Source organism: Cavia porcellus, unplaced genomic scaffold (assembly GCF_034190915.1).
Source record: "Cavia porcellus strain 051 isolate PalLab524CR breed Dunkin Hartley unplaced genomic scaffold, mCavPor4.1 scaffold_1, whole genome shotgun sequence".
In the NCBI taxonomy this organism is placed as follows: Eukaryota; Metazoa; Chordata; class Mammalia; order Rodentia; family Caviidae; genus Cavia; species Cavia porcellus.
The window spans coordinates 90,304,168-90,326,273 of record NW_026947484.1 but is presented as its reverse complement, the minus strand read 5'-3'; the positions used below and the strand labels follow the sequence as shown (position 1 = coordinate 90,326,273).

The window sequence follows — 22,106 nt, the reverse complement described above, 5'->3', positions numbered from 1 at the left end:
ATTTCTGATAAAACTGACTCATAACATTGAGACTTCCTGCCCCAGAACAGGGAATATCTTTGTGAAACTCTTCTAGTGCATGCCCAGTCCATTCATTCCTTCATTCAGGAACTAGGATGGAATCCAGGGCCTTCATCCTGACCATGCATCCCTATCCCTTTTCACTTTGAGACACGGTCTTACTAAATCACTAAGCTGCCCAGATTAGGTTTAAACTTGCCATCCCAGGGGCTGGGGATTTAGCTCAGCGGCATAAGCGCCTGCCTTGCAAGCAGGCAGTCATGAGTTCGATCCCCGGTACCAATAAAAAGGAAAAAGATAAAAAAAAACAAACTTGCCATCCCTTCTGCATCAGCCTCCTAGTGCTGGGATTACAGACATATACCAACATGACACTCAGCTTTCTTTTGAGACTGGGTCTTCCTAAACTGCCAAAGATGGACAGAAATTTGCAATCTTCTTCCCTTGGCCTCCCCAACAGATGGGAATACAAGTATATGCCACCATGCTCACCTAAAGCCACTGATTTGTATGTATCAAGTTTGTACCCATCTATTTCAGTAAATTATCTTCTTCTTTTTAGCGGGGGGCGGGGGGGGGGAAGGGTGGAATACAGCTGTGGATCAAACGATGGGCCTTTACTCCAACAGGTAATTATGTTTTACCACTAAGCTATGTCCCCACTACTCCTGAATTACTTTATTGTTTCAATTAGTATTGGCATTCATTTCCTTCTTCTGATGTTCTAAATCCATTCATATCGTCTTCAAATTCAGAGAGCTTTTATTTCTTTACCAACTGCTATACCTCTAGTTGATTCTGTAAGCTGTGTGGATAATACCTACTGTAGGGCAATGTTGCAAAGTAGATGAGATAGTAGGCAAAATACTGGCTTTAAAACTAAATTACAACTGGATGTGGTGGCACACACCTACAACCCCAGCACTCAGGCATATGCCACCATGATTTGCTATAATATTTCTAATTATACATATTTTGTTGTGGTAGCTATTTTTGTCCAATATGAGATATATTTTCTTGTTTATTTTTTAGAAATTGGAAGGGAGAGCTGGGCACAGTCTGGGACTACAACCCTAGCACTGGGGAGACTAAAGCAAAGATTACTTAAACTCAGGAGAGATCAACTTGGGTCACACAGAGATAACCCTGTCTCAAAAAAAGAGCTGGAAGGGAAGATTAGTTGGAAGGGAGGGTTAGTTATTCCTCTTTGTTCTGGTAGTTACTTTGTTTTTGAATGCCCTTATCTATTGTGTTTTGTGGTACCAGGCATTGAACTCAGGGCCTTCACACTGAGCTACATTCCCAGTACTTGTTAAAGCTTTTTATTATTTGAGACAAGGTCTCATTAAATTGTTAAGTTGCCCAGGCTAGGACTGAACTTGTGAGCCTCATGCCTCAGTCTCCCACAGGGCTGAGACTCTAAGCAAGAGCCACTGTGGTTGGCTCTCATTTTCTTATTTAATTTTTTACTGTCTAGTTTTCTAGTGCACACTCAGTCCATTATCAGCATTATTTAAAGGTTTCCCACTGTCTATACATTATTCTTTTTTCCTCCCATCTTTTTAGCTGTAGTATTATACTTGGTTATAATATATAGCCTTGAATGTCACATAAGGTTTGCTGAAAATTTCCAAGCCAGCAACTGGTTGGATGAAGTTCATTTTCTAGTCTTCTCTCAGAAATGGTGGCAGGTACAGGAATTATCACATTCTTGCACGTTTAAAAGTGCTTTATGTTTTCTCCCATAGCTTTGATATTGGAAGGATATGGCACTTGGAGGTAAAAGCTTTGTTTACACTTTCATTGAGTTTTCCAGCAGAGGATGCTACATTGTACTCCTGCTTTGTCTGCCAGTTTTGCAACAATACTTTGTGTAAATCTGCCTTTGCTACATTGTATTCCTGCTTTGTCTGCCAGCTTTGCAACAATACTTTGTGTAAATCTGTCTTTAAGTACCTATTCATTCTGCTTGGAAGCCCTGATGACTTCACCTATATTTCTGAAATATGACAGCTTCATTAAGCTAGCTCTCAGAGGAGATATGTCTGTGTTAATTTTTGCAGGTATCCAGGGAGTCTTTCAAATTTTAGATTTATTTTTTTCTACTTCTAGATTGATTAATTGGTTGACTGACTTTTGACAGTGTCTCCCTGTGTAGTTCAGGCTGATCTAGAATTTTGGGTGATCCTCCCACCTCCCAAGTGTTGGGATTACAGACATGAGGTACAACATCTAGTTTTGAAAACTTTTGGTTACATTTTAAAATATTACTGTTCCATTTTCATTTTCCTTATTGAGGGACTCCAAACATGAACACTGTATCTTCTTTGCCTATTTTCCATTCCAAATACTTTCTCTGATTCACTTTACTTTTTGTCCTTTATGACTGTTTTTGTTGCCTTATGCCTTTCACTGCCTGTTAAATTTTCATTTGAATCTATCTCATGATTTATTTACTTTTATTGTCCTTTTTGTCTATTTTTCTTGCATTTCATCAATTTTATTTTTTCTTTTATTCTTCATTTCTACTTTGTTTTAAAATTTCTAATTCAAGATGTTTTTTAATTCTTAAATGTTTGGCTATAGTCAGTTCTGTCTGGAGTGTAAACATGGTGTGCTCTGTTTCCTGGTTATGTTCTGGGGGTAGGGAAGTAGTCTTCCAAGCTGCTCTGCACAAACAGTTGCTTCCTGGTTTTCTGCAATAAATTCTCCTTGGTTTTTATTTTTGTGAAACTTGGGAGGGAGTGATGATATTAATTTACAAGTTTCTCAATTTATAGTACTCTGCCATTTTAGCAAAGTCCAGATACACTAGTAAAGAGTTTAGTTTTTTGAAAAATTGGAGGTTTGATCATGGGATAAGAGTGGTGAATCCTCTAATTTCATACTTCTCTTTTCTTTCCTACAGAAGTAAGTAGAACGAGCAAAATAATCTAACTAAAATGGCTACTGATTTAAAAAGAGTTGCAGTTTGGGGCAAATGTACTATGAGTTCCAGGGTCAAAAAATTTCAGAAGTGTTGAAGATCAGCTTGTTATGATGGAAATAGGGACGCTTATCAAAGAATCACTATCCAGTGACTACCGTTCTTTTCCCTTACATACATGAGTCAGTTAGCTCCTTTTTTTTTTTTCCAGTACCAGGGAATCAAACTCATGACCTTGTGTTTGCCAGCATGCACTGTACCACAGAGCTGTATCTCAAGCCCAAGTAGCTCCTTCTTTAGACAGAGGCATAGAACAAGAAAAATTAAAGAGATCTAAATATAGGTTTTTCCCACAAGTCTAATGTTTTACAGGATTATTAAGATTAATTTTAATCTCTAAAGGACATAACTGCATGTATATTTAAGCATATAAGATAGATAATCATATTACTGAGTTTTTGTTGGATCGCTGAACAGAACTGTTCGCAGTCTCACTGTTTGTCCACTTTATATATGCTTTAATTTTGTAACTTGAACAACTATTTCTAAGATGACAATATGTAATCTATTAACTAGTGATTTCCTACTGTTTTTTTTTGAAATTCTGTATTACTTGTACCCTTTTTCTGTTTTTTCCTTAAATAAAAAATTTTTTAAAAGATTATTTTTAAATTCAACAGCTTTACAGTATATCAAAATACCAACTGAGGATACACCAGTGACTCATTTTACACTGGAATCTATAAGTACACTTTAAATTGCAATATATAACATTTGGTCCACATAGTCTAAACTTGGAAAGACTAGAAGACAACTAATTCAACCAAGGAGATCTGGGTGTTCAAAGAGTAGAAAGCAGGCAATCAAAGTATATATTAATTAGTCTTAACGTTATTTAATATGCCAATAAAATAGTTCTAAACCAACTAATGTTAACTGCAGTAAAAAAAAAAAAGTCCTCCTTTACCGTCAACCTTCTTTTGTCAGTCCATCTTCTAAAACCACTTTCTCAACCACTTTCTCAAGTCTTACAAATGTTTTATTCCACTCATTCTACACATTATTGGCTCCCTAATATGTGCTACATTTCTAGGAGCTGGTTCTGGCACTTAAGTATAGTAGAACCTTTTTCTTAGTTCTCTGGAGACTAAACCCAGGGAACTGAGCAGGTTAAGCGTGTGCTTTACCACTGAGCTGCATCCCCAGTCCCACTTACTGAAAACTTTTTGCTGTTGTTTACTGAGTCTCAATACATAGCCCATGTTGGCCTCACATGGCTGATCCTCTGGCCTCAATGTCCCATGTGCTGGGATTACAGTGTGTGTGCTACTATGCACAGCCACAGAACTTCCAAGCGTTGCTAAGATATAAAATTTTTAAAGCATATTAGAAACATGATAAGTATTTCAACTGAGAAGCATGGAGTTGCTACATGAACATATAAGGAGACATACAAGGGAACATACAAGGAAAATACAAGTCTTTTAGCAAAGCCTTGAAGGATAAGAAGTCAGGAAGGCATGAGAATAAGAATATCCCAGACATGCAACTGAAGTAAGAAAACATTCCAGGAACTGAAACAAAGCGCAGTATGGCTGGACCACTTCAGAGACAAAGCTAAAAAAGTTCAACAAAATCCATCCCAGAGGCTTTTGTGAATCACTTAAGGAGTCAGGACTTTAGCCTAAAGGATATTACAAGATTTTAAGCAAGAAAGTACAAAAAATCAGATTCACATCTTAGACAAATCCAACAAATCAACAACAGTTACAAGGCACCAACTGAGGCAAGGCAATAGAGTAGATTTTTACGACAAGGAGTATGACTTTCAATGAGCCTAGCAAGACTTTTAGACCTGGAAGAGTGAAGGCAATCTTGATGAAGTTCTTTCTTAGGGAGAGAGGTGCTGTGGTAATCTTGAAAGCAGTCTTAAGAATGCAGAGAGGACATGCACATCCTGAGACACTTGAAGAAGTAGTTGAAAATAAATCTGGAAAAGCTTGGGATATATTTGGAAAGCTTTAAAAGCCTAGCTAGAGTCTGCAACTTTTCCAAACAGGAGATATAGAGGGCTGGGGATACAGGTCAGTGGCACAGCACCTGCCAGGCAAGCATGGGGTCCTGAGTTTGATTCCCTGATACCAAAATTAAAAAGAGAGAGGGAGGGAGATATAGAGTCACAAACAATTTCTAAACAAAAATGCATGCTCAGGTAATTGTACTGTAAGTAAATCAGGAGGGGGAAAAGACTGGATTTAGGAAGACAGGAGATTTTCATAGAACTCTAGATGTTACTAATGTTAATGTGTTAGAGTGGAAATCAGGAACAAATTTCATAGCTGTCACAAAAGAAAACCAAAGTCACATTGACATGACTGCCTGAATATTTGAAAGGGACAGGAGAAAGGGTAGGCTCGATGACTGAACACAGCTGAGGTGGAATAAAATTGGTAGACTGTAAATTAGAAGTTATAAATTTCATTATTACATATTACCATACAGCAGCCCTTCTCAAAATACGGTTGACAAGGGTAGTATTGATCTGTGCACTATTGGTTACTCACCTTGCAAAGAAAATGTGAGTAAGCAGTTAGAAACTTTGACTACAAGTTGACAGTATCTTAAGCCTGTTGAATTCCATAACAGTAAAATATTTGGACTTACAGTGTCTTTGACTTTTTAAAATTCCACTTTTTCTAGTAATTCACTCTCATACTATTGTACAAAAATATGAAACTGTCAGTGATTCAAAATTAGAAACAAAAGCAAAAGCAATTGGTCCTTTTTTCACAAGTATTCTGAGAAACACCATCAGAGTACTTAGCTTGCAACCCAACCTAAATAGATTAACTCTATCTTTGTATATATTCGAAAGTAAACACAAGCGAGGCATGGTGGCCCATGTCTGTAGTTCCAGCACTCTGGGAAGCTGAGGAGGCAATAACAAGCTCAAATCTAGCCCGGGGAATTTAGTGACTTAGTAAGACCCTGTCTCAAACAATAGAAATGGCTGGAAATGTAGTTTAATGCAAAGAACCTGGGTTCCCCCTCCCCTAAAAAAAAATGTAAGTACAAATTTGAATATGGACCAGATACCAGAGGTTGAAAATTTTCACCTTTAAGTCAAACAATACCACCCTGATTATCCAGCAAAGTCCTCTTAAGAGCTGTATGTTGGAGTACTTAGGGGTAAGTTATTATGTTTGCAATTTACTGAATAGTACAGCGCGAGAAAAAGACATAGCTGTATCTCATACTCACCCAGATAAGGCAAATAGGGCCAAATATTAACCATAGTTGAATGCAAGAGGTGGGCATATAGATAAGAATACTATACTTCCAACTTTTCAAAATATGATGTTCAAAAACAAGTTTAAATAAATACCACAGGGGCTGGCAGTGTAGCTGTGTGGTGGTTAGCATATACAGGGCCCTGGGTTCAACCCTAAAACCAAAAATTAAATAAGTAACATATAACTAGCCAGGAGTGTTGACATAGCTGAGGCAGGAGGATCACCAAAAGTTTAAGACCAGCCTGGGCTATACAGTGAGTTCAAGGTCAGCTTGAGCCACACAGTAAGACCACACAGTAAGGTTTCGAAATGAAACAAAATAAAACAAACATCCCTAAAATAAATAAGTAACATATAAGCAAAGCAAAACCATCCATACCTCAAAGTCACTAGATCAGTATCCTCTGGGATGATTTCTGGATCTTCATCTTCCTCAAGGCATTTCAGTTTATCGAGGCTAAAACAAAAGAAGGAATCAGTATTCTAAGGTCAGCCATATATCTTGTCCCGAGAGCCACGGCTGTGTGCTCAATACACCAACTAATGCAACTAAGAAGTCAGATAAAATCCAGCAGATGACTTAGAAAACGTCAAAATAGAAGGCAATGATTCTATGCTGATGATTTTTATGGCCAATTGAAAGCGGCGGCTACTGCAGGTAAACGGAGAAAGAACCAAGTTATTTTTATGTTTTCCCTTTGAGGGAAAATTTCAGTAACAGCATACTAGGGAGGTCCCTTAAAGAGATCACAGTTAAAGGTTTTAACGCTCCTGGAATTAAGTCTCCTGCAGCTTCATCATTACTCAGGTTCCTCCATTGTCAAAGTGCCTGTCAATGGCAGATCCTCGTCGCTGTTACCCTGCTGCTTATCTTTATTAAAAAGCACCTTAGAAATTAGAGAACAGGAAAATCAGTCTCTTGTGCAGCTGTCTGGTCCCTTTAACTCGCAGGAATTGTGTTCGGATCCCAGGACTTCCCAGGCTTCCGGGAAGGCTCTGGCGGGTTGAACGGTTTGAAAGAGCTGTTCCCGAGCCAGAAGTCTAAGCTACAGGCCCCCACCCGGACGAGAGGCAGAGGAGCGCAGAGACGAGCTGCACCTCTTTTGGCTACGCTGCCCATCGCCTGGGCCCTGTACTGACCCGCACACCGTCCTCAGCTCGGCCGCTGCCTCCAGACTGCAGCCCAGATCCCGGGCCACCTCAGCATCGTCCCGGTGGGAATCTGTGACCGCTAGGCTCCCAGGCTGCTCGGGTGCTGTGGGCTCCTTCAGAGACAAGTCCCCGGCTCCGCGCAACCGGCCCCGCCACAGCTCCCCAAAGGAGCCCACGTGGAACACGCAAGTGCTCAGCTCGAGAAGCTCATATTCTGGAAAGTTGCAGCGGCCGGCGCCGTGGGCCAGGTCCTGCGGCTCGCCAACCCGGGTGCACGCTGCGCCGCCCCTACTATCTTCAGCCATGTTCGCCGTACTCCCACCGCTGCGAAAACCAGGCGATCAAGCTCGCGGAGCGTGACGGGACTTGTAGTTACGCGCGCCCCCTGGTCGGCGGGCGGGAACGTGACGCGGCGAGCCCAGCACACTACATCTACCAGCAGGCACCGCGGCCGCCCGGGATGCGGCTGGCCACTCCCGGAGGAGGAAGGGTCGGGTGCATTGTTCTCCGGCTGTGTAGGGAGTGGCTGCAGTCCTTGGGCTCTCGGGAGGGTTCTGGTTGAGTATGAGTCTTCTCTGTTGGGCCAGGCGGTCTTATCACACCCTAACGTCTTCCCCCTGGTTTCCCTAGGACCAGGCTCTGGGAGTGCTGCACTTTTACCGAAATCCAGGGTTCGCGAGCTGTGCCACTGTCTCACTGTTTTAAAGTGTGAGAGAGAAGGGATGAGACCACTACGATTCACTGGACATGGTCGGATTTCCTGCTCCTGTTCTCTCAGAAACCTGTGCAGTGAACCATCTAGTATTTGCTTGCATATGCTTACTGTATAGATTTGCATTGCTGTACTCCAGCACAGTGCTGTTACGGTAGTGTCGACTATGCATCATGCGTGTCTCGTTATTAATCCTAATGCAGATTTTTAAAAATCACAAGCCGAGTGTGGTGGCATACAGTTACAATCGCAGCGTTTAGGACCCTGAGCGAGGAGCTTTTGTGTGAGTTTGAGGCCAGCCTGAACTGCATAGTGAGACCTCATTGCAAAAAAAAAAAAAAAAAAAAAAAACAATCCGCTGCCAGGTGGGGCAGTGCATATCTGTGTGCCTAACACTCCAGAGTCTAAAGCGGGCGTATCCCAAGTTTGGGATTGGCTTGGGGTACAAAATCTCAAACAAAAATCACAACCACCTTCCCAGACAGAGCTTGTCAGCCACATGTTGCTGTTATGAAAGAGCTACTTGCTAGCTAATAGAAGCAGGGTTAGAACTCATGGGGCTTAACTTCAGGTGGGACTTTTGCCATCTCTCAGTGGAACTCCAAACCCCAGCAAGTCTTTCAGAACCAGCCCTAACTATTTATTATTATGATTTAACTACAAAGTGTTGTGACTTGTATCGATAGGCACCCTCCAGACCTCATGTGGTGGGGCTTTTCAGAGGTGGCTGGATCTGGGTTGTGTGATGCTGAGATCAGGGATGTGCTGGTGGGATTGATTTGAGATATGATGCTAGGATTAAGGCTGCCCCACCATGAGTGTGAGCGCCGTCTGCCCCAAGGGTGGGAAGCCTGGATAAGATATAAGAGATAGAAAGAGGGTTGGTGCTTGTCCCTTGTGGCTTGCTGCTTTGCTGCCTTCTCCCTACCAAGAACTGTTTCTCCTCTGTGATGTCCCTCTGCCATGCCACCCTGTCTTGGAGCCAGCCAACTATAAACTTGATGCCTCTGTAAACTATGAGCCAAAATAAACCTTTCCTCCTTTAACTCTGGATGTCTGGTATTTTGTCTCAGCAACAAAGTAACTAAGACACATACTACACAATTGACCTAGTTTAATTGTTAACTCAGTGGTTTTCACTGTATTTCCGAAGTTGGGCAACCACCACACAAGCAATTTGAGAACATTTTCACTCATTACAAAAAGGAAACCTGTACCTTTTAGCTATCAACTCCAATCCTCCAAGACTCCAGCCCTAGCCAGCCACTAATCTATTTTATATCCCTACAGGTTTATCTATTATGGGCATTTAATAAAAATAGAAGCATAATATATGGTCTTTTCATGACTGACTTGCCACTTAGCATAATATTTTCAAGATTTATCCACATTGAAGAATGTATCAGTATTTCATTCCTTTTTTGGCAGAATAATATTGTTATTTCACATTTTATCCATTCATCAAAAATTCTAATTATTGGCTATTAGGAATAATGATGCCATGAACATTTATGTACACAATTTTGTGAAACATGTTTTCATTTTTCTTGAATAGATCCTAGATGTGTAACTATAACTCTAAAGTGGTTGCTCTATTTTATACTCCTGCCTGGAGTGTAAGGGTTCTGATTTCTCCACATTCTTGCCAACACTTGTCATCTGAAAAAAAAAACAAAAAACAAAAACAACATTTTTTTCTTGTCTGTTTGAGATAGGGCCTTGCTATGCAGTTCAGGCTGACCTTGAACTCACTTTGTAGCTCAGGTTGGCCTTGAACTTGTAGTGATTCTCCTTTCTTAGCCTCCTGAGTGCTGGGATTACAGGTGTGTGCCACCATGCCTGGTTTATTATCTGAATTTCATTTCATTTATTTATTTATTTGGTTTTGTTTGTTTGTTTTGTATGTAGCCTAGGCTGGACTGGAATTCATGGTGATCCTCCTACCTCAGTGTTTTCAGTGAGCGCTGGGATTATAGGCATTCACTACCTATAGCATGGAATTACCTTAATTTTTAAATTGTGACCATCTTATTGGTATTAAATACTATCCTATTATGTGGGTTTTTTTTTTTGCATTTCCTTGATGATTAGTGATAGCAAGCTTGTTTTCATGTACTTATTAAACACTCACATATTTCTTTGGAGAAATATCTACTCAAGCCCTTTACCCCAACACCTTTTGATTTATTGATTGAGACAGGGTCTCTCTATGTAGTCCAGGCTGACCTTGAACTTGCTATCAGGCTGGCCTTGAATCATCTTGCTTTGGCCTCCCAAGTAGCTAGGATTATATGTAGGTACTATAACAGCCAACATTTTCATACTTTTATATTTTATTTCATACTTATATATTGTATTTATATTCTTATGGAAGCCTTGGTTTTCATCATAACATTGTTGTAGGAAGCATTTATTGTATTTGTTTGCCATATCCAGCAAAGCTCTTGAAGTTCAAGGGTCAGGGGAAGGATGATGTGAGGATTAAGAAATAAAGATAAGAGATTACTAAAAGCTAAGGTCAGGTGGAGTACTCCTCCCTCAGGATGGGAGGAATAGAACTGCTCAACCACTGCAGTGCATTTATTTATACATTCAGCGTGTCGATGTCACACGACATCCATCTGCCTAGAAATTTGCATGCTTGGTAGTGTTCTCTGGACTGGAGTACCTTGTTCACCTGGCTCACTTTGGGTGTTCTTCTCAGGACCAGCCTTGCTCCAGCACTGCACATGTGATCCATCGTCAGTGTGAGCCACTCCCCACATTTGTGTACTTTAATTTGACTTTCCCTGTTCTTTTTGGTCTTGCTGGAGTAGCCAATCATATAACACTTTTTACTCAGACCACAATGCTTGGCCCAAGGATGAGTAAGTAAGCTATGCCATGAGATCCAATCATAAACTTTCTCTGGGATTTTATATATAAACTAAGAAGCTCTTTCTCAACACTGAGGACCTAAGAATGTGTCCTAGACACAGCCTATGTCTGCCAATGGATGAGTTGAAAGAGGGAGCAGTTTCAATAAGTAAAGGTAAAAAAATGAAAAAAGAAAGAACTCAACTCATTTGGATCTATTGCAGCTGAGGACATCAGCTCTACTATAGTTCTCATTAAATGGAGAGGAGCAAAGTTGATCTTTATCCCATTGGGGTTTTTAAACTAGAATTGACAAGTTAATGTCAGAAATATTAACAGAAAAAACAGCACAAAAATTAAATACAACTTGCAGGTAGCAAGAGATCCTTTAAAAGGAAATGAAAACCTAAGCCACAGAACTGAATATTTACATAGTGGGGTGGACAGTGTTGTAGTTACTGTTCTCATTGCTGTGGCAAAATACCAGACACCAAAGTTAAAGAAGGAAAGGTTTATTTTGGCTTACAGTTTGAAAAGGTTTCAGTCTATGATCAGTCTTGGCTGTCTCCAAGGCAGTGTGGCAAAACAGAGGGGAATTACAGGGGAAAAACATTTCATGGTAGGCAGACGGCAGACAGCAGAAGACACCACCAGCAAGCCACAAATTACAAGTAACTAGCAGCAAGCTTTTTTCTGTCCCTTGTATTATATCCAGGCTGCCTGCCTTTAGAGAAAACAGCAGTCATACCCTTAATCCGAGCACCCTCAACAATAGCATTGCACCATGAATCAATCACACACTGTAGATCCGTCCACCTCTGAAAACCCCCACCTCTGACTGCATGAGGCTTTGAGGGGACATCTAGACACAAGCCATAACACACAGAGTAGTAAACTGAAAATATGACAAAGTGAAGGGGCTTGGGCTATGGTAGACAGGTAGAGAACGAGCAAAAAGATAAGGGTTGGTTTAACAAGGTTGGCTTGTATAGATTTCCTTCAGCCTCAACTTCCTATTCTTAGTGATGAAAAGATGCTTTTCTTCTGTTATACGGAGGGCATCTTTCACATGGAAATCTCATCCTCTGCTTTTAAGACACAGAAGAAAGGTCAACAGTGAGTGTCTCCCACATACTGTTTTTCAAAGGCCTTTCACTTAAAATTAACAATATGCCAGAGTGATGTATTTGGGAGTGGCATATTTTTGTTTCAGTAGTGATTTTTTTTAAATTAGTTTAAGTTTCATTCTTTAGCAACCTCAAGGCCAATAGTCTTCACAGAACTTACAAGACTGACCAGATCTCTCCACAGGGAAGCTCTCTCTTCAGAGGTCATGCTTCAAGAGGAGGAACTGGTCTAACCTATACCTGGAGATTTAGTGACACTGGCTTCAGGAGTAGAGGCAGGAGAGGTCCCTGAGCAGCAGCAGGTCAGGCAAGGATGGGGGTGAACGCTGTAGGGAAGTTGGCTTGCTGGCACTGTAGGATGTCACACTGGGGAGTAGCAGTTTGAGAAGCACGGTGTGCAGGGATTGGTAGGGAAAGGATGAGTGGTGAGCACCAGAAGAGATCACTACATGATAGTCAGCTACATTTATCAGCCCCTTCCTGAATAAAGGCCAAAGGCAGCTTCAGGCCTCTGGCAAACTTGGCAGGTGAGATGCTGCCAAGCCTGGCAGTAGGATCAGACAATAACAGAAAGGAAGTGGAGAGATTCTAAAGTCTCAGGATAAGAAAGGTCCCTGTAATTCTGATTGAGTCCTGTCCAATTAGAGGAGGAAAAAAGAAAACCTGAAAGAACCATTGGGTTGGGATAGTGGTGTGAGAATTTTTTTGCTTTTGTTTTTATTTTTTGAGAGAGTGTCTTGTTATGTAGTTCAGGCTGGTCTTGAATTCATTATGTGGCCCAGACTGGCCTCAGACTTGCAGTGACACTTCTATCCTAACCATCTGAGTCCTGGGATTATAGGTGTATGCCACCATGCCCAGGTAGTATGAAATTTAGACTCAGGAGTTCTGAGTAATAACGCAAACCAAGATGACTATAGAGTGTTCTCTGTCTCTTTATTTCCCCATGGAATAGGGACCCATGAGCTCTCTGAGTCTGCCTGTGAACATTAGTTTCCTCATCCAAGATGGTAATATATGTGCAGCTGGTGATAAAATTAAAGGGGTTTGCTGATAGAAACCGTGGCAAAGTTGAGAGCACCAATCTCTATCTAACGGGACAGTTCAAATGGTATCTTGCAAAAAGACAGACCTTTCCTAACAGAGTTTCCAAAGAAACTATTCCAATAGTCTTACTTATGAACTAAGAAAACTGAAGTCCACAAATGTCCAGAGAGATTTAAAAATCTGAATCTGAATGAGAGTGAACAGTGCTAAAGACAGATTTGTAGAGTGGTTTGGGAATAAGATGGACAAAGCTACAACCCAAAGCTGAGATTGTGCAGACAGAGAACAAACAGCACCAAAATAACAGAGAAGAGAGAAAGGAAGGTGTTATACCTTGAGAAGACCCTAGTGGAGCAAAGCTTTGGAGATAAGGCCAATGCCCCATAGTTGGACACATTTAAGAAACAGGGCTTAGCTGCGCATGGTGGCACACTCCTGTAATCTGAGGCAGGAGGATGCCATGAGTTCAAGGCCAGCTTGTACTGCATAGCAAAAGCCTATCTCAAAACACGAAACAAAATAAAAAACACAAAACCAAAATTCAAAGAACCAGAGAACTCTGCTGAGGTGGAGATGAGAACTATTTTGTGATAATAAAAATATAAAATATCCATATGCTTGACCAAAAATATTTTAAAAAATGAATGATGCATAACATTAAATACTAGCTCACCTATTAAACTTATCTTTCAGTTGTGCTCTTTATTTTTGAATGGCGTCTTATTCTTTTATTTTTTATTTTATGGTACTAGGAATTAAACTAAGGGCCTTGACACTGAAGTACATTTCCAGCCTTATTTTGAGAAAGGATGTGCTAAACTGCTAACTTGCCTAGGCTGGACTTGAACTCACAACTCTTCTGCCTCAGCCTCCCAGAGTGTTAGGATTACAGATGTGTCCCACCAATCTAGCCTCAGTCTTCTAATCATTGTTTTTTTTTTTTTTTTTTAACTCACTGAATTATATCTTGGTAAACTGCATTTCTAATTGTTGTGTCTCACTTGGGAACATTTTTCTTAAAGTGTTGTAATTTTGTTTGGAAAAAAATCTAGATAAGTAAAGAGTAACAAGCTAACTTACGCTTTTCCCCCCTGCTTTTTCCTTTGCTTTTTTTTTTTTGTGAAACACACACACACACACACACACACACACACACAGGTCTTTTGATTGAGAACAGTTTGTTTCAAATCATTGATAAGTTTTACTTGAAAAATAGAAATTATGTTTCCAAATTTCAAAATATTCTTTTGCAGTCTGTTCATCACCTCACTTGTGCATAGACCTATTGTGACTGAAACATAACAGCTACCACCAGCAACTTAAAGAGGAAGACGTTTAATTTGGTTCATGGTTAAGGGGGCTCAGTTCATGATCATACAGCTCCAAACCATAACCACCATGGCAGAAGGACAAGATGGGACAAAGCTGATTGGTTCATCAAAACTGGGGAACAGAGCAGGGGAACAGTGTCAGAAGGGGCTTCGGAGCCCACTGAGTTGAAACAAGTTTAACAAATATATCCCAGTCACTGTCAATTTCATACCCAGTCCACCTCCTTAAACCACAAGATACCCAAAGAAGCACAGTAACAGGTTAATAATTGTGCCTAGCATATTGTAACTATTCTGCATACAATAATCTCCTCTTCAAAGCTCCAACATTTCCAGCATTTCCAGAATCCAAGTCCAAGTCTCTTAGCTGTGAACCTCTGTAAAACCAAAAATAAATGATACAATTCCAAGAACAATGACAGAGTAAAATTTCCTATTCCAAAAGGAAGTGATAGAAGAATAGAAAAGAAACAGATCAAAGAAATCTGAAATCCAGCAAGGCAAAAATTAAGTGCTATAGTTCCATACTCAGCTTCAGGGGCACGTGGTGGTGAGATGTACCACAGAGGGCTTGCATGGCCCCACCACTATGGGCTTGCTGAGTGCAACGCACGTGGCCTCTCTCAAACGGGATCGGCTCATGCTCATATATAGTAGTTTTCCTCAGCCAATGTCCCATATTCTTGGTGTTTCTAATTTCCTGAGCTCTCCACTGCAACTTTGGCTTCATTTCCACACAGCCAGCTAGGAAGCATCCCCAAAGCATGGCGCCAGGCCCTTTATTCTGGGCTTGGTAAAGCTTGGGACCTCTGGGACCCATGTGGCTGGCTAGGGCACGTCTTTGAAATATGGCACAGGGCCTTGCACTGGGCTGGCTGGGACTCAGCTCCTCCGGGGCCCACACGGCCAGCTGGAGTGTGCCTCTAAACTATCTACCTGCTTCTTTTTTAATATCATTAATCACATCAGCAGTCACATCGTCTCTGACCTTAGCTTTACACAAGGTTCCTTCTTGCCTAAATGTAAGTTTTTCTTTCTTTCTTTTCCCAGCTTTTGGCTCTTACTAGAAACTTGACTAAAAGTAGCCAGCAGTATGCATACTGCACTTTGAATGTTGGGATGCATTGAAATTTCCTCTGCCCAATCAATGAGTCTACTGGCCTTAATTTTATACTCAGCTGGAATGGCGGCATACACTGTAGTCCCAGCACTCAGGATGCTTAATCAAGAGGATGGTTGTGAGTTTGAGGCCCCTCGAGGCTATATAGTGAGCTCAAGGCCTACCTGAAGAATATATCAAGATCCTATCTCAAAACAAACAAACAAAGAAATAAAACCCTGGGACTCTATGAGGTTACAAAGTAGAGATCTTTGCTTGATGTTTCTTTTAAAGGTAGAGGGCCTTAAGGGGATTCCTTTCTGCCACAGAATGGTGAAGTAGAGAAGAATTGAGAGAAAGAGAGCTGAAGAGCCTCCAGTCATGAAGGCAGTTGGCAAAATAAACATATCCATTGCAGTACAGTTTAAAGTGATGGAGCTAAGGAAGTCTCTCCATTTCACCCATTTCATTTTATAGGTCTACTCCTCCCTTTACTGTCCTGAGAGGTAGAAAATCCTGTAACAATAATTCAGGAAATTTTTGATGCTCTAGGTGAGAGCGTATCTGGCTTGAATCTCCTAGCCTGACCCTTAGTGACCTTCTTCACTTTACCCACACCTTATTAAGGGTTCATAAATATGTGCCAAATGCTATGCATGCAGTTAAGATCAGAGTGAATATTGGAATAGGCACGCATGTTGAGAGACCCTGAGATAACACTGCACCCTATCAATCATTCCTGTCAATCACTCCTAGAGATTCTGTGGAGGAAGCTGGCCTGAGGTGCACATCCCTTAAATTCATGCTGGATTTATCTGGAGGCTTTTGTTGCTGCTGTGTGTTGTTCTCTGTGACCGGTCCGTTGGCTATCCTGTCATCCCAATACTACTGTGCTGTTTGTACCATATCTTTTATCAGTATGGACTTGACCTGAGGATAACTTTCTGTGATCTTTATCAAACACAGCTCCTTTTCAACTTGCCTTTTGGATTGGGCACTTGTAATCCTGCTGAGGCAAAAGGATCACAAGTTCAAGGCCAGCCTGGGCAATTTAGTGAGAACCTGTCTGAAAACAAAAAGTAAACATGGCTGGTGATGAACTCCACAGTAATCCAGTACTCTTTAATATAAGATTTTACCACTATCTTACAAGAAAAGCATCAAAGAAGGAGGAGGAGAAAGAGGAAGAAGAGGAGGAAGAGGAGGCAGAGGAAGAAGAAGAAGAAGAAGAAGAAGAAGAAGAAGAAGAAGAAGAGAATGGAGGAGGAGGGAGAGGAAGAGGGAACAGAAGGGGAAGAGGAGCATCTTTCTACAGTAAAGTTACTTTTCCCTCTATTTGCATATGCAACCCTTTGGAAGGAAATCCCCAAATATAGCACATGTTCAACGGTAGAGGAAACTAAGCACCATCTCCTAACCTAGGGATTAGTTATATAAATTACTTTAATTCAGTAATTCAAGCTACTTGCGAAGCAAAGGCTGGAGGATCACAAGTCCAAGGCCAGGTTTGGTAAATTAATAAGACCCTATCTTAAAAAAATAAGTGAAAGAATATTTGGCATTATTTCTTTTTATTTTAAAGAGAATAAAACCCAACAAAGCAAAACAAAACAAGAGTAAAATCCACTCAAAACAAGGTGGTCAAAATGGTACAGAACTTCCAAGCAGGACAACAGCAAATCAACAATGGCTACCATAATATCTCTTGTTATCGTCACAAGAGTAAAACATCAGACATAGTAAAATCAAATTAAACAAAAAAGAATAAAAACAGAACATTCAATAAAACAAAATAATAAATAGGAACAAAAGAGTGAGATAAATATTGGATTTCAAAAACAAGACAGAAGAGAATCCTCCATATTTTCTGTACAGCATACAGTTGTCTTCCTAGTAGATGCTCAGACTACTGACTTTACATCTGCAAAGTCAATTAAACAGTACAAGCCTTTAATGTTTTTGTACCTCAGTTGTTATCAACTCAGCCTGTCCTCAGAACCAGCCAGTTGCTTATGGGTGAGGTGGGGAGTAGATTTTGATTCTCCGCCCACGGGCCAGTTGGCTCATAGGGAGGGCAATCTGGCTTTTCTCTTTCTGGGTCCCACATGGTTTGTGCAGCTTACAGGAAGGGGGAACTGGCATCTTGGTGTGGTCCTCCCAGACTCAGCATGGCTTCTCTGTTTGGCATTTTTGAAGGAGTTTTGTCTCTTGTTTATTTACTTATTTATTTAACCTTTTAATTATATCAGTATGGGTTTATGCATATTTACCCTATGCATTCTGTGTCGTCCAATGCAACTGCATTAACCAAGTGTTTCTGGTGCTTTGATAGCAATTGAACCAGGATGGTTTTGCCCACTGCACAGTATGCCAGTTACTGAAACTGTCGCTGAACAGTTCAGAAGCTCTCTCAGAAAAAAAGAGGACCTCAGCTTGGCCTGTTAAGTTGGTTCCTGACTCAGGTTACAGGAAAAGAATTTCAGGATATATCACTGAGAGGTGCAAACAAACTTTATTAGGCAGAGTTAAAGAACTACACACTAAGAAAATAGAGTGTAGGCCGTCAAGAGAGGAACACTATGGTCTGGGGTTTAGGACATGGTGTGTGTGTGTGTGTGTGTTCTTGGAGGTGTCCTTTAAAATGAGAAATCTAAGATGTTTTGCCTAGAAAACATTCTTTGAACCATTTGAATCTGTTTCTTTATCTTAAAGATCCTTACTTTATCAACTAAGTTAATGTACAGTCTATGGTATCTTTAAGGAACTTGGGTATGAAGGGCCTTGCTGTAGGCAAGGTTTACAAGGGAAAAGGTTTAATACAGGACACATAATTTATAGGATCATGTTACTATATTCACCCAAACAGTCAAATGCAAAAGAGTACAGGAGATCAGTCCACATACTAGAGAACCAAAGAATCCAGCTGAGGGCCTGGATTCTACCACGATGTCCTGCGCAAGTCCAGCTGAAGACCTAAAGCCCATGGTAATGTCTCATGTAAATCTGTACCAAGGATACTGCACTGGGAAGGCCCAAAGGTCAGTGGTCGAAGCTAGAAAGTATTTGCCAGTGGGCTGAAGGATCCATTCAGCAGGCTGAGGGATCTGCACCGGAGCCAGGAAGTGGTGCTCAAGAAAAGGACCAGAGCTGCTCCAAAAAGAACTGTAGCCAGTCTCAGCCACAGTGAGGACCCTGGCTCCTCCGATAATAACTGCTGAGATCACCAGGAAAAGCAGCACGACAAGCTTCTCCAGAAGAATCATCAGCATACCATCTTCCTCGCCTGTTCTCCTTTTATACTGTTGGCAACAATCCTCAGGCGGTCCTTCCACTATTTGGTTCAGCTGTGTGTTACAATCTGACCATTAATTAATCTACCACAGGCCTGGAAGGACAAAAAAATGTGCCTAGAGAATACAGATATGAATAACATTTGGTAACATTAATAGTATCCTGAAATTGCAGTCATCTTAAAAATACAATCTATTGGAGATCCAGAGAACATGGCAGACAGATAGCAGCAGCTACACACGCTCTCTCCGAGACCCAGCTTAGAATCCAGGAATGGTGCGGAGGGAGGAATCCTAACCAAGAGGAGATATACCCTGCTGACCCAAGAACGAACTGGGCTGAGAGATACCAACTGGAAATGCAATCCTGGTGCTATAACAGGAACAGATAAAGCCTGAGTGTGGAAGCTGTAGCCTGCGCCATTGAAAGCCACAATTTGGGTTTCCTGCCACTGTGGCTGCATCTGAATTGGCTCGGCAGGGAGAGAGACGAGCAAAAGCACTGAGAACAGGAATTGGTGAACGGAGTTAAGAGCTGGGCGGGCAGGGAGCTGTGCTCCGGTGAGTGAGGAAAACTGGGACTCTCCCATGATCTAGGAGGTGCCAACAGAGGACATTCTGGGACTAGGCAGACTTGCTGGAACAGGGAGCTGTAGTGACTTCAGTCACATATCCCCCTCTCAAGCGGGATTGGTGAGCAGTGCCTAGCCTATTTGACACTGCTGGCTGAGACCCAGTAGGCTAGCACAACCCAGATCCCAGCACTTGAAGGTGCACCCTAGGGGTGAGGCCTTTCAGTAGGTTGACCTGGAGGGGCGGGCCCCGCATAGACTGCCTGGTCTGTAACTCCCTGGTGCGCTGTGGTGGGAGGGAACACCTAGCTGGCGCAATTCAGTCAGACTGTGGCCAACAGGAAAGGAAGTTGGGCCTCCTATATAAGCTTGCATATATAAGGAACAAAGAATATGGGAAGAGGGAGCAACAAAAAAGGCTCCTCGGCCCCCAATCCTGAGAAACAGGCAATAGCAGACACGCCACCAACAGACATAAAAGGCTATCTCCAGAGCCTCATAGACGAGTTCAGGAATGAAGTTATTAATGACCTGAAGCAAGACATAAGCAGAATAGTCAGAGAAATGCTAAGCACCACCCAAGGAAAAGCAGATGGTGGAATGGAAGAACAGAAAAAGAGGGGAGAATTATTTGATGGAGAAAATAGAGAACACATAGAATACGTGAAGCAGAGATTCAAAGAGATTACCAGGAAACTAAAAACTCTATCGAAAACTGGCATAGCAGCTTGAAAGAAACTAAGGACAGATTATCTGAACTGGAGGGCAGATTTGTAATATGGGAGCATGAAATGAAAAACTTCTTAAAAATAACAAAAAAACCCCACAAACAGCAACAATACAAAAACTAGAAGATGATAAGAGGATCTATAACTTAAGAATTAAGAACATAAGAGAAGAAGTGGGGACACAAACAAATGGACTACAAAAGCTATTCACAGAAATAATCCAAGAGAATTTCCCTAATTTAGCAAACAGTAAAGATACTCAGATATATGAGGCATACAGGACTCCAGCTACCTACAACCCAAATAGAGCTACACCCAGGCATATAATAATCAAAATTCCAGAATTCCAATATAAGAACAGAATATTAAAAGCTGTCAGAGACAAGAAACAAATCACTTACAAGGGAATACCCATTACAGCAGACTTCTCGGCACAAACTATCAAATCACGAAGAGCGTGGGGGGAAATAATTCAAGCTTTGAAAGATAATAACCTCTAGCCAAGATTGAGATATCTTGCACAACTATCCCTGGAAATTGATGGAAAAACAAGGTGCTTTCAGGATAAAGAGGAATTAGGGGAATATGCAACCACCAGTTCAACTCTACAGAGACTACTGCAGGATATTCTAAAAAAGAAAAATACGAAGAATCCAGAAATAGTGGCAGAGAGGCTACAATGAATGAAGCAGAAAACAAAATGAAGAAGACAAGCTGACAACTAATGACAGAAAAAGAGCTCAAGAGAAATGAGACAGAGAAGATTGGATGATAGGAACAGCTATCTTGGAGAAACAACGTCATAATAGGTAGTGCTGATTTGGCATCATCTTATTTTGAAGTCCCATCAAGCTTTTGCTCTTCTGTCTCCATAGGTCTTAACATGTTGTATCTTATTGGATTTTATTATATGTGATAGTATAAATAAAAACTTTTATAGACAAGGAGACTATACAGAAACCATAGTTCATTATCTGTTAGTTGATTCTAAATACCCTGTTATACTGTCATTCTCTTGAATGGTTATACATTGTGTTGATATATTTGATGCTACAGTATACAAAGTCATACTCAAAGATCTCAAGGAAAGAGACAATATGGTAACTACTTTTAGGTCGGGATTATCTTGTGAAACACTAATTTGCTTAAATGGTTATGTATTGATCTGCACTATTTAGTTGTTATGCCCTCTTTTATCTCAATCTCCATTTTATTACTTACTTTTTTATTTTTATCCTTTTAATTAAATGAAAAATAAATTTTAAAAAAGCAGGATATATTATAGTAACCCACTTTGATATTCTATTAACTTGACTTGAAGCCCTGTATTGCTCTCACCATCTTGTTTTGACTGATGTTCCTCTATTCTGCTTTGCTTGACAGTACCAGATTCGAAAGTTTAGGCAACAGCTGTGAAGATAGTTGGATTCATTATGACGCCCATTCTGGTTGACTATCATCTACTTTTGAAGACCTGTAATGTCTCCAATGTTTTGGTTTTGTTGGTTTCGTTCTTTACTGTTTTGTTCAATTTTATTATAACTGATTATATAGGCAATTCTATTTGAGATAGTGGGAGGCATTATGGTAACCATTGTTGATCACCTTGTATTGTATTTTTACATTATCTATTATGTCCACCCTTTTGATTTAACCAATTCTATTCTGTTAAGTCACATTTGGTTTTACTCTCTTCCAAAAAAAAGCAATAAGAACTGTGGGAGCAATAAAACCCAAAATGTGTAATAGTCATTGTACAAAAGAGAGGAAAAGAAAGTGCTCTAAATGGTATAACTGCATGCAAATTTAAGTGTATAAGATAAACAATGATATTACTGAGTTTTGTTGGATCATTGAACAGAACTGTTTGCAGTCTCGCTGTTTGAATGTCCACTTTATATGCCTTAATCTTGTAACTTGAACAAATATTTCTAAGATGACAATATGTAATC

At 40.7% G+C, this 22,106-nt stretch overlaps 1 protein-coding gene across 3 annotated transcripts in view; it reads right to left on the bottom strand.

Annotated features, from left to right (window-relative positions):
• Window positions 1-7,731, bottom strand: part of Snapc3 (small nuclear RNA activating complex polypeptide 3) — a 38,386-nt gene extending 30,655 nt beyond the window's left edge. For 2 of the 3 annotated variants that reach the window (XM_023566042.2, XM_063251520.1), the window contains exons 1-2: window positions 7,381-7,730; window positions 6,620-6,697 (exon numbers count right to left, since the gene is read on the bottom strand). In XM_023566042.2, coding sequence (XP_023421810.1) covers window positions 6,620-6,697; window positions 7,381-7,697 — 395 coding nt within the window. In that variant the 5' untranslated portion in view covers window positions 7,698-7,730. Of the gene's footprint in view, window positions 1-6,619; window positions 6,698-7,380 lie in introns of all 3 variants that reach the window. The other variant, XM_063251512.1, reaches the window with a different exon arrangement.
• Between the last annotated feature and the right edge of the window lie 14,375 nt (window positions 7,732-22,106).